Source organism: Cibotium barometz, chromosome 9, assembly GCF_041138505.1.
Source record: "Cibotium barometz isolate CiBa-2024 chromosome 9, ASM4113850v1, whole genome shotgun sequence".
NCBI classification, from domain to species: domain Eukaryota; kingdom Viridiplantae; phylum Streptophyta; class Polypodiopsida; order Cyatheales; family Cibotiaceae; genus Cibotium; species Cibotium barometz.
This window is the reverse complement of record NC_141054.1, coordinates 25,262,625-25,275,361: the sequence shown is the minus strand read 5'-3', so window position 1 is coordinate 25,275,361 and position 12,737 is coordinate 25,262,625. Positions and strand designations below refer to the sequence as shown.

General features: G+C 42.4%; 1 protein-coding gene across 5 annotated transcripts in view; it reads right to left on the bottom strand.

Moving 5' to 3' along the window:
• Window positions 1-7,450: 7,450 nt before the first annotated feature.
• Window positions 7,451-12,737, bottom strand: part of LOC147635371 (calmodulin-binding receptor-like cytoplasmic kinase 2) — a 51,893-nt gene continuing 46,606 nt past the window's right edge. For 4 of the 5 annotated variants that reach the window (XM_086802626.1, XM_086802628.1, XM_086802627.1 and 1 more), the window contains 2 exons: window positions 8,210-8,508; window positions 7,733-8,129 (listed from right to left, as the gene is read on the bottom strand). In XM_086802626.1, the coding sequence (XP_086658752.1) occupies window positions 7,881-8,129; window positions 8,210-8,508 (548 nt within the window). In that variant the 3' untranslated portion in view covers window positions 7,733-7,880. The other variant, XM_086802625.1, reaches the window with a different exon arrangement.

Genomic DNA, 12,737 nt, shown 5'->3' with positions numbered 1-12,737 from the left:
GGCACAGGAGGTGGAAAAACAATTAACGGAATATTTGAACAAAGGCTTTATTCGGCCTAGTTCAAGTCCGTGGGCATCGCCTATTCTTCTGGTAAAGAAGAAAGACGGATCTATGCGGATGTGCATAGACTATAGGGCTCTTAATCAGATAACGATTAAGAACAAGTATCCGATGCCACGCATGGATGAGTTGTTTGATCAACTCTATGGATCGAGATACTTCACAAAAATAGACCTGAGATCTGGGTATCATCAGGTTAGAATTAAACAAGAAGATGTTGCGAAGACAGCATTTAAGACCCGTTTCGGGCATTTTGAGTTTTTGGTTATGCCATTTGGGCTAACCAATGCTCCAGCGACGTTTATGACGCTGATGGACAGTATTTTACGTCCATATCTGGGAAAATTCGTAGTAGTTTTCCTAGATGATATTCTTGTGTACAGTAAAACACAGAAAGAACACATAGAGCATTTGCGTCTAGTGTTCGAGTTGTTGCAAGAGCACAAATTATTTGCAAAGAAAAGCAAATGTGAATTTTTTGAAACAGAAATTCACTACCTTGGCCATATTATATCCGCCGATGGTACGCGGATGGAGCCAGAAAAAGTAGAGGCTATTCTTAAATGGCCAGCGCCGAAGAATCTCGAGGAACTACAGATTTTTCTTGGCATGTCGGGGTTCTACCGACAGTATGTAAAGGACTACGCGAAGATCGCAGTCCCGTTGACTGACCAGTTACGGTCAAAAACAAAAAACATTAGTTGGGGGGACGCCCAACAGACGAGCTTTGACAAGCTCAAGGTGACCGTAGCAGCTGCACCTGTTTTGACAATTGTCGATCCAAATGAGCCGTTTGTTTTGGAAACAGACGCTAGTAATGAGGCCATTGGGGCCGTACTTATGCAAAGGGGACGCCCAATTGCATTTGAAAGTAAAAAGTTAGATCGTGCGTAGCGTAACTACTCGGCTTACGAGCGAGAGTTACTAGCGATAATTCATGCACTGAAAAAGTGGAGACACTATTTATATGGTGCCACTTTTGAGGTCCGGACGGACCATGAAAGTCTGAAATGGCTTTCAAGTCAAAATGAACTGAAGGGTAGAAAAGCTCGGTGGGCGGAGATTCTACAAGAGTTTGACCTTCAGATACGTTACCAGAAAGGTAAGTATAACGTGGTGGCAGATGCACTTAGTCGCATGCCACAGATTAATGAACTTAGTTTCACAGTCTTCAAGAATGATTTCTTGAAGTCCCTACGTGGTTTATGTGAGCACGATCCATCTTTTACAGAGGTCTGGCGCGCTGTACGCGTACGCACTTCTTCACAGACGCGACCACCTCCCTCGTTGGCACGTATTGCTAGTCCGGAGAGACTGGCCGAAGGTGCAACGGGAAGGGAAGCGAGAGTTAGTCCGGAGAGACTAGCCGTGTCTTCTGGGTATAGTTTGGAACCGGAGAGTTCTGACATAGGCCCTTCATCACCTTTGACTGCCACGGCTTCAAAGGGGAGTGATAAACTTCGTCGGGGGGAGAAATATGCTAATTACTCCATTGACGACGGGTACTTACTCTACAAGGGTAGAATATGTGTACCAACTATTGGTGACTTTCGGGCCCAAATTCTTAAAGAAAGTCATGATAGTCCAAGTGCGGGTCATCCCGGGATTCAGAAGACCTATGCACTAGTAAAAAGACAGTTTTATTGGCCTAGTTTGTTTAAGGACGTCTAGACTTATGTGCTGAAATGCAATAAGTGCCAGGTCAATAAACATGAACGTCTTAAGGTTGGAGGACTACTCCATCCGTTGGAGATTCCTCAAGGGAAATGGGAAAGCATTTCCATGGATTTCATTACTGGTTTACCCAAGACGAGTCGAGGGAATGACTCGGTGTGGGTGGTAGTGGACAGGTTAACTAAAATGGCAAAGTTTATTGCCACGAAGAAAACTGTTAAAACGCCAGAGTTGGCAAAACTCTTTATTGAACATTTCTACAAGCTATATGGCCTGCCCGCAGATATAGTGTCGGATAGAGATAGAAAGTTCAACAGTCATTTTTGGAGGGAAGTCTTCAAAAAGCTGGATACTACTCTGAGTATAAGTACGACAGATCATCCGGAGTCTGATGGTCAAACTGAAAGAGTTAACCAAATTCTAGAGGATATGTTGCGTTCTTATGTTAGTAAGAAGCAATCTAATTGGGAAGAGTACTTACCCTTACTGGAGTTTGCCTATAACAGCTCCAAACACTCAGCAACTGGATTTACACCATTCATGTTAATGTATGGATTCCAGCCGAGATCTCCAATGGCTGTAGGCCTAGAAAAGGAGAAGATTCAATCTGTCAAGGATTTCCTTGAAGATATGAATGTCTGCTTCAAGATCCCTTTGGCTCTGGTTGCTCCTGCTCCCACCTCCTCAAAGGTGAGGGTCTCCAAATCATAAGAATCTACCACCATCCTGGAGCTTCTCCCTCAATCCTCTCACGAACCTATAACTGAGCGTGGCTACTGTAGGTTTGTTTGGCTAGTCCAGACGCATTAACAATGCTCTCAATTTTGCTGCACAATCTTCTGTTGGCCTCTTTTTCTAAGTTAGCCTTTGCAGCTTTTCTAGTGGTGGTCTTGTCTTTGTGGAACTTTTTAAGGAAAGCTTTCTTTAGTTCTTCAAACATATGGAAGTGCTCTAGACCATACTGAGCATTCTAGTTAGTGGCCTTTCCACCTAGGGTTGTTGCAAAGTACTCGATCTTCTATGGCAATGGGGCTCTGGTGGGCAAGGGCATCTGGATCCTCCTCACTTTTGCCCTTGAACTTCAGGTATTTTAGAGACATCCTTCTGAAGGCCACTCGTTCTTCTTTATCTTGATTTCCATGCCTCCTATTTAACTACTCCTGGTTTTCTTTTCCAGAAATCTTCTTGGACGATGCGGTCGCCCTTCACTTCCTAAGGCCTTGACTGCTTATGGCGGTACCACATTGCTCTACTTGAACTTCCTTCATTCTCCATGCATTGTTCATTGCACTCCTATGAACTTGAAAACATGATGCACACACTTTCTCTCATGATCTACCCCAACTAGCTCCTCTATGTCAGAAGCGTTCCAAGAGAACATGTATGTCATAAGTCAACATGATGGTGTGCATTGAATGCTGAGGAATCCTGTCCACATTTACTTGTTGTAGGCACCTTCTTTTGGTGATCTTTTGAGCCGTGACATGAGTAAATGCCAAAGTCATATATGCCCCCATTAACCTTAATGTATGGCCATGCAATTGAGTGTATTTCCCACCATGACTATGGTTAATAAGGCCTTGAACCCCATCATGATTGCCAATCACCTAGCTAGAAGGATAATGGTGGTAGAGTTGTGGGTCCATTTTCTAGGCATTAAAAAAACATTATTTTAAGAATCATAGATGGTTATAATGGATAATGTTGATCACAACCACATTTCTATATCCTCAATAAGGTAATATGAATAACATCTTTGAGATTCCCATAGTATATATGCCCCCATTGACCTTAATGTACGACCATGGATATTGAGTGTATCACCCACAATGACTATGGTTAATAAGGCCTTGAACCCCATCATGATTGCCAATCACCTAGCTAGAAGGATAACAGTCATAGAGCTAAGGGCTCATTTTCTAGGCATATAGAAAAATCCATTTAAAAAAAAGTTATAGATGGTTATAATGGATAATTGACCACAACCACATTTCTATATCCTCAATACAGTAGTATGAATAACATCTTGGAGATTTTTTCCCTAATGTGATGAGAACTTTGAGCAGTGTACTTTTACCAACTATTATGCAATATTCAAAGTTAATTGAAAGGATCACCAATCATTTCCATAGTGTTTCATTTGAGGCAACACACACATGAGCATGTTCTAATGGAGGTTCTCAAGTGTGTATCCCTTATCTTCTTTCTCAAGGGAATCTTCACATGGAGAGCTTCCCCTAGCCCTTTGAAGCATGCACAACTAGAAATCTATTGATGTTTGACGGTTTGACAATAGAGTTCTTCATCACTACCTCGGACCTTGGTTTTATAAGAGTAACCCTTTTAACCCTACACCTACACCTTTTTGCTAGCTATTGAAGAGCATTTGATTAACCATAAAATCGTTATAGAAGAGCATTTGATTAACCATAAAATCATTATAGAAGAGCTTAACGGTCAATAACTTGGTGATTGATGTGATCCTAGAAATAAGATTTAGGATTTGGCTTCCCCTTCATCAATTGAGATTCAAATGTTCATCACTATATTGCTCTCTCTCTACCAATAAGTATGACATAATTCAACTTTCTTCTCTAGGTATTATTTGTTGTTGTTTGTGGCTATTCTAGATTTGTTTGCTGTCACCATATACATGATATCTCTTGCCTTATGGGTGGTCACACACATACGCTTTCATCAGACACATGGTGTGAAGAACTTAAAATCATGGAAGTTAGGGACGCTTAAAATAATAAAGAGAGCTCATGGTTGGAGAGTAACACTTAATGTAAAGACTTGTCAAGATAATGCGAATAACTACTAAGCTTCTATTCATAGAAATCTCTTCCTCACAAAAGGTGAGGCCGAGCTCAATATATATATGTAGTTCAACATCATTGCTTTTATCACACATTTGACATCGCCCCTTACATTACTCAATCTCACATATCCTAGTCACACCCAATTCTTTTCAGCCATTGGAGAAGAGACATTGTGGGCTGCTGCTTGATCTTCTAGGAGGCTTTGATACTATGTAAAAAACATGGGGGCTAGGGAGGGTCAAAACAATCAACTCACAAAAAGTGAGGCCAAGTACAACATATATAGCCACGAAGGCTCAACTTGACATCACTGCTTGCATCAAACATTTGATCTCACCACTAACTTCACTCAATCTTATCTATCCTAGTTACCCTCAATCACAACTCACCCAACCTCACACTCTCTCAAACCATTTTTTGTACACATTCTTGATGCACCTATTGGAGCTTATTTCTCAAAAGAACTGAACTTCAAAATTTCAAAAAGAAGTCAATCTGTGTGTGTGTGTGTGTGTGTGTGTGTGTGTGTGTGTTGATCTCAGATTCTCCAAGAGGGGATGCAACGTCATTTGGATGCATTGCACACGTTTGCACAGGACAGTGGATTGTCTGTTAACCTTGGTAAAACCAAGGTGATGGTGTTTAACACCACAACACAGTGGGTTAGGAGGTCAGTACCCACCTTTACATACGGTCAGGAGACAGTGGCGTATACAGATGCATATACTTACCTTGGTGTGGTTTTTAGTGGCCCACTATTTTCCTTGAGGCGAGCAACTGAGACCAGATTGACCAAAGCTTATGCAGCATTGGGGAGACCAGAGAGGATGTGTTCGCAGGTTCAATTTCAGGAACCTCGAACAAAGCTCTGGCTCTTTGACACTTTAGTCACTTTAGCCATGCTGTATGGAGTGGAGATATGGGGACCCTCAGTGGATCACCACAGCCGAGTTGGTAGCACTGATGGATGGAGATGTATGGAGAGGCCCTTAGTTTCTATGATTTCCCGGATGATTAGGGCCAAGGCCTCCGTACCACATGATATTATCCGTGCAGAGATGGCTGCCCCCCCATTGGTAGTAGAGGCACTCACTCGATCAGCCTCCTTTATACATAGCACTTGGGCTCTCCCTAGAGACAGATATGCTCACTTAGCCCTGGAGTCTTCACGACAGTTGGCATCACAGGGAGACGGATCATGTTGGTATGCACAAATGACAACTTGGTTCCAACTGCATGGCGTTAGTATGGACAGGCTACCTCCATTTCAGTACTCCTTGGATGCACCCTCCCTCTCTCTCACACGAGCAGAGATTACCAGACTTATCAGGCAGGACTTGACTCAGCTGGACACTAGGAGGACATGGATACAGCTGACACACGAGCTTGGTATGAAGATGGCTTTTTATAGAGATCATCTTCTCCAGCTCACGGAGGATGGGTTTGTGATTAGACCCAGCTACATGGATACTTATCTTTCTCATGGGGTACGGTGTGCTATTGGTCAGATGCGCACATCCTCACACCAGCTAGAGATTGAGACTGGCAGATTCAGAGGAGTACCAGCTGAGGAAATTTATCAGTTGTGCCAGATGGAGCCAGAGACAGAGTTACATTACATATGTCACTGTCCAGCATATTATGAGATACGAGGCCATTTTCACTGCCTGTTCAGACAGGGTTTCGGACCACTTTTCAGAGTCATGAGATACCAGGATCAGAGATGCCTCGGATTATACTTGCTGGAGCTGCGTAGACATAGAGAGGGTCTCTTGAGAGGGAGGGGATCAGAGAGGGAGAGACACCTACAGAGGTAGATTACAGACTTCTTTCGACCAGAGATTGAGCAATCACGCCAGGCATTGCAGCTAGCCCTAGAGTATAGCCGCACTAGAGGTACACTGATTGATCGGGCTATAGAGCTGGGGCGGTCCAAGTGCCCCAAGATGAGAGGCCCATCCCGACACCGGCGGAGACTACAACAGAGGATCAGGACCATACTAGCACGGCATGGGAGACGTCCAGTACGAGTACTCACCATGGAGGACTGAGGATATCCGCCATTGACCGATGAGAGACATCTTTGGATAGTGATGTATATGATGCTTACCTTTGTCGTTGGAGTTTTCCTTCCAAGATGTTATCCAGTAGGAACTCCTAGTACCTTACTTTTTCTCATAGTTGTTGTTTCAGTTTCAATTAGTTGTTTAGTTGTTTTAGCTTTTCTTACACAGACATCGTATCAGATCCACCAATTGTTGTAACCTTTTTGGTCTCATAGGTCATTTTGGCCTTTTGAGGACGTTAATATATCATTTCATTTCATTTTCATTTCATTTCTCCCTCCCCACCCCCTCCCCCAACCATGCAGACCACATTTGATCTTTTATACAGGTGCTGCAGACGAGGTGCAAAACACGAAAGAAAAAGGGAGGCTAGGTTCTTCTGGATTGGACCAAGGGTAGCCTCACCCATGCCCAAGCTTCTTGTTTATGCCCGTGTCCAGATGACCATGACATATGCACAACATGTGGAATGTTTCTAAATCGACAAACGTATATCAGTTCACCCATGCACAAGTACGAGCTTGTATCCAAATGGTCATGTACAGACAGATCCACACCAGGATTGTTTCTAAATTGAAAGACCTGTAACAATGGAGTGCTTGAAAAAGAGATGGGTGATTGGGGCCAACTCATTTAAGCAATGGATGGACAAAATGTGGGTTGAGTAAAAGTAGGGACCATGATTTTTTTTTGGGGGAGAAGATGCCTTATCCTACTCAAAACTGGTTCCAAAACTGTATATTTTCCGCTCCTTTGTGGAAACTGCAAGCATGTAACACACCACCCATAGATACTACTAAACTAAAATGGCCCTTGATACACAAAGCTTTGCCACAACCACCATGTAATTAGGAGTTAATTACATAAATATGATCAATCATTTGAAAGGCAGGCATTAAGCAACATAAGCCTTTCCCATATCACGATCATGATATCAGCTTCAAATTGCAAAAATCATCGATAATATATATTATGTGAACACGGCATTTTTCCGTATGTGCAGAGCTATTGCAGCTTTTTTAACCATCACCTTGGTTAAATTATTGTAAGTGTGAGTTGTCATTGAGTAAATACCACACATAGCCCTCATGTGACCTGATTCTCCACACCCCCCCCCCCCCCCACAAAAAAAAAAAAAGGGATCGGAGAAAGAAAGAAAAAAAGGCAGCTCAGGATGGAGGAAACCCTCCTAAAATACAACACAACCAATACCTGTAAATTTCAGAGCTCATTAGCTCCAAACTCTAGTCTAGGTTGCTACTGAAGGGAGTTTTGTGATTGATTTTGTTGTTGCTGACCACCCAGGGCAAGAGCTTGATATTCCTTCCGAATTGACCACAGGTACTCGGCAGCCTGCTTCATACTGGGTCTATCCTGCTTGGTCGGTGCCGAGCATTGAAACGCCAGCTCAAAAATCTTCTCAACCACACAGCAAGTGGCATCAGTCTTCTCAAGTCGGGGATCGAGGCTGTCAATGATGTGTCCATCAAGAAACTTTTTGTACGCCTGCACACATTGTCCAGAAACCACTTAAGAGTCAAAACAACAATAGGTTACATCACAACCAGACGGATCATGAGACTAACCCAACGCACAGTGATCCGCTCCTCGATGCCTCTAGTCTGCTCTATGGGCCGCCTCCCAGTTAAAAGCTCCACCAATAATATACCAAAAGCATACACGTCAGATTTCAGCGTTAACTTGTAGGTTTTCAGGTATTCGGGATCTAGATATCCAGCAGTTCCTTTGACTTGGGTTGATACATGGGTAGCATCTGAGTCTACAGGACCAGTTCTAGAGAACCCGAAATCAGCCACTTTGGCCCGGAAATTTTCTGTCAACAGGATATTTGAAGCTTTAACATCTCTGTGAATAATGGGCTGATCTGTCAAAATCAACCAAGAGATATCAGCAATTTGCAATTACAATATCAATAACTTACCATTCACCAAAATGAACTTTTTGAAAAATATATACAGCTACAAAATACGTATGACACCAAAAGTATAGTGAAGAAACTCATTATGAAATGGGAAGGAGCTATGTAGCCAGCTATCAATCTATTTGGTATCAACATAGATTAAACGGTGACACAGTGATACAGCAGAGCATCTCTCCTACTTGTGATAACATTACAACTATGTGCAGACTCTCCTCAAGTTGGCAGTGCACTACACTAAGTATCTGCTCTCTCTCAAGACGTGGGAATCACGTATCCAACAGAGTCTACAAGGCAGCCTGTGCACGTCACCCCAAATATTTTTGTGATCCATCCAGCCTATTCAGAATGGAGTGCTCTCGTTTGCGTCGCGGATCCTCAGGAGGGATTTACTCCAGCAAATCTGTCCCATCATAAATATTCCAACAACTGTTAGGCAATCTCATCCTCTTTTAGCTGGCTCATCCTCTAAGGTGCAATACTCATAGGTAGAGACCTTGGAATCAACTCAATCCTATGGTCAACTGATCGACTAGGTGGTAAACCATGAGGTAACTTTGCAAGGAAAACATTAGCAGACTCTGCTTTAATGTTTTCCAACTCTCGTGTCTCCCAAACATCTAACTCACTCGATTTAATATCAGAAGTAACATCAGATGAAAGAGGATCAAGAACACATTGAAATACTTCATAGTCAAAATACGAACTCCGTATAATATTATGAAGTTCTGCAGAGTTTACAAGAGTAGAGGGTGGGACTCCAAAATCACCCTTGAGACAAATTGGAGCATCTTCCAGTAAAAAATGTATGATCCTTCCAGTTTACATGGATATCATGGTTATGAAACCATTCTTCACCTATAATAATGTCTACCATATCTAGATTCATCAACAAAAAATCTAGTCTATCTAAATAACTCTGGATAGATATAGGTAATTGGGTCACACATCTGTCCCATATTTGTCCATGCCTTGCCACTAGGTTTACATGGTAGACATGATCACTTGGTTGGGTCTCCACTCCCAATATTTGCACCAATTTGGTAATAATAAAATTGTGAGTGCTACCAGGATCAAATAGGATGTGTGCAGCTTTACCCAACATTGATCCATACATACGTATGAGATTATTGGGCTTGAAAACTGTCATACTAAAGTTACAACCGTGCAAGAACTATGATCAAGGATTGTGGTATGAAGAGAAGTAATCTTATGGTTATCTGTAATCTCGATCAAGTAAGCTCCCTTAAGCTTTTGCTTCTCCGCCTTGGAAACGAGACGTCTATTAAGTATGAAAAATTTTACAAAAAGGGAGATTTCAGACCAAGTAAGGGGGAAATCTCAACCAATCGGGTGCTTTTTTTTGTGCTTGAGGGGCTCTGCTTGGTCCTCTTGAGTCTTCTTGGAATTGGGTTGACCCGAAGTCTAGGATAGATTCTGGGTTGTGGAAACCTTCACAAACCTAAACTTATGTTTACATTTGAATTCTGGTTCGGAGTTGCTTGAGCTTTTATGCTTTTGAGGAACATTCTCATTCTTGCCGGCAATTGTTTCTTGATAAATCTTTGCAAAACGGATAGCATCCTCAAGTGTCTTGCAATTAAAGTTCCTCACCTGCAGCTTATGATCAGGGGACAATCCCCGCAGAAAAAACCCAAGCAAGGTGAATGCATCCATATGCATTGCTTTCGCCTGCAACTCTCTAAACTTACGCAAAAAGATGTCAAAGGACATGGTCTTCATATCTAGCTCTGTAAACCTCGATACTACATCATATTCATCCTCCACCCGGAGGAACTCATCCTTGAACGTCTGCTCAAAACTACCCCAAGCAGTTTCCCTTTCAAGAGTCCCTGCACCATCAGAATCTTCCGAACTCAAAATGGACATTCCGCCATTTAACCATGCATCAGCCACTTCCTGGGGTCTCTCATTCTCCTCCGAAAAGATGTATGGAGTGAAGAATGGAGCTGCTGCTGTATGCCCTACAAGTGTGGGAGTACTAGCCACCGTCTTCTGCAAAATAGTGATTTGCTGATGCAAGGCAGTAATCTACTTGCACAGATTAGCCATCTCACTACCCTTGTTCCTTAGGGTAGGGACATCCGCTTGGAGTTTCTGCATCTTGCTATCAAAATAAGCTTTCTCAACCACAACTATCTCCTCCTCTTCCACCATGATGGTATGGTGCCAAACTCAGGATGATGGCCAGGTTCCCCAACATCGGCAACTTTCAACAAGTCGGTCATCGGTAGTGTGCGCTGAGAGTACTCCCGCACAGATTTTCGAAGAAAAACAATGAAACCATGAAAAGAACGAAGTTGTTTCACTGTTCGCGGTATAGGCCAAGTCCAGAACCTTCTGAACTCGGTCATAGTCAATGCTCAATCCAGATAGATTCAGTATTTTTCTTCAAGTCCAAATATTGAGTGGTTTAAGACTCTTTAAGTCCAGATAGATTGGTCTAGTCATATTTTTTCTTTTGAACATAGAAACACCCAGTATAGTATCTTAGGTGATTGTATACATCCCTCTTAGGGACCTCTTGTAAATATAGTTGATTTTGGTAATATAATGGATTCTTCTTTTTGTATACAGCTTTCCATTGTGTATTGATTCCACTTTCTTCATTTCTCATTCCTTCTATGAATGTCAATGAATTGAGTGTATTTGAAAGCAAAGAATTATAGAAGATACTTGATTCGTTTCAAGATATATTTCCTAAGGAACTACCATTAGGCTTATCACCTGAAAGGGCAGTAGATCATCGTATTGACCTGGTCCCTGGTGCTCACCCTGTTAGTATTCCACCTTACAGGATGAGCCAAGCCGAGGAAGATGAGTTGGTTAAACAACTCGAAGATTATTTGAGGATGGGCCAGATCCGTCCAAGTAAATCACCTTGGGGTGTACCTGTGTTGCTTAGGAGAAAGAAGGATAATACCTGGAGAATATGTATAGATTACAAGAGATTGAACAAGCTGACAATTTAGAACCGTTATCCTCTCCCTAGATTAGATGACCTGATTGACCGGTTAGCAGGAGCGAAATATTTCACGAAGATAGATTTATGTACTGGCTATCACCAGATATGTATTCATGAAAGGCATGTCGAAAGAACTGCCTTTCGGACTAGGTATGGCCATTACGAGTTTCTCGTATTACCTTTTGGGTTAACCAATGCTCCAACCACTTTCCAGCAAATGATGAACGATCTTTTTCGTGAACATTTGGGGAAATTTATGGTTGTGTTCCTGGATGATATTTTGATATATAGTCGTACTCTTGAGGATCACGTTAGACACCTCACGATTGTCTTAACTATTTTAAGACAGAATCGACTATATGCTAAATTAAGTAAATGTGAGTTTTTCATGACATACATCATTTACTTGGGACACGAGAACTTGAAGAGTCTTAAACCACTCAATCCCTAATAACAAGTCTACAAGTTCTAGGTGCATAATATAGCATTCCTGTAGTCCTGAATCCGGATTGGTAGCATCTCCACCTTTCGATCCCATACTTGCTGACCCGCAAGTAGGCGTACCTCATAGGTATGATTGCTGGGTGTCGTATCAAGACCCAATTTCTGCATAAGTTTGTAGTTAACAAAGTTGTGTGAGCTGCCAGGGTCTAAAAGAATGTGGATTCTATGGCCATTTACTTCTCCATAAACTCGGAGAAGATCATGCAAGCCAAAAATTGTAGAGTTGAACAGACAATCAGAACATGTACTAGGGCGAGAAAGTACAGTAACTGATGTACTTGTCAAAGACAACTGGTTAGCTACCTTTGGCTTGGGTCTTGCGTTGGTCTTTGCACCCTTTTGCTTCAGGCACTCGTTACGCATGTGTCCTTTTTCTTCGCAGATGAAACAACGTCCCTCCTTCTTGAGCTTCAAAGCTTTAAGGAGACGTTTCTTCTTCGCTGGTGTCGAAGTTGAATTCTTTGAAGGTTGGTCCGAAGACTTTCCGTCAGTCGTGCTAGCCACTGGTGTGGAGACCTTCCTTTTGTGCTTGTTCCCCTACTCGGTAACGGGTTTAGACTTGGAAGAGACCATTGTATCGTCATAGATGCGAGCGGAATGAATGGCCTCGTCCAAGGTTTTGCATTTGTTATTTTTAGCCTGTAAACGCTATGAGTCGGGTAAACCGGCTTACGAAGAACCCCAA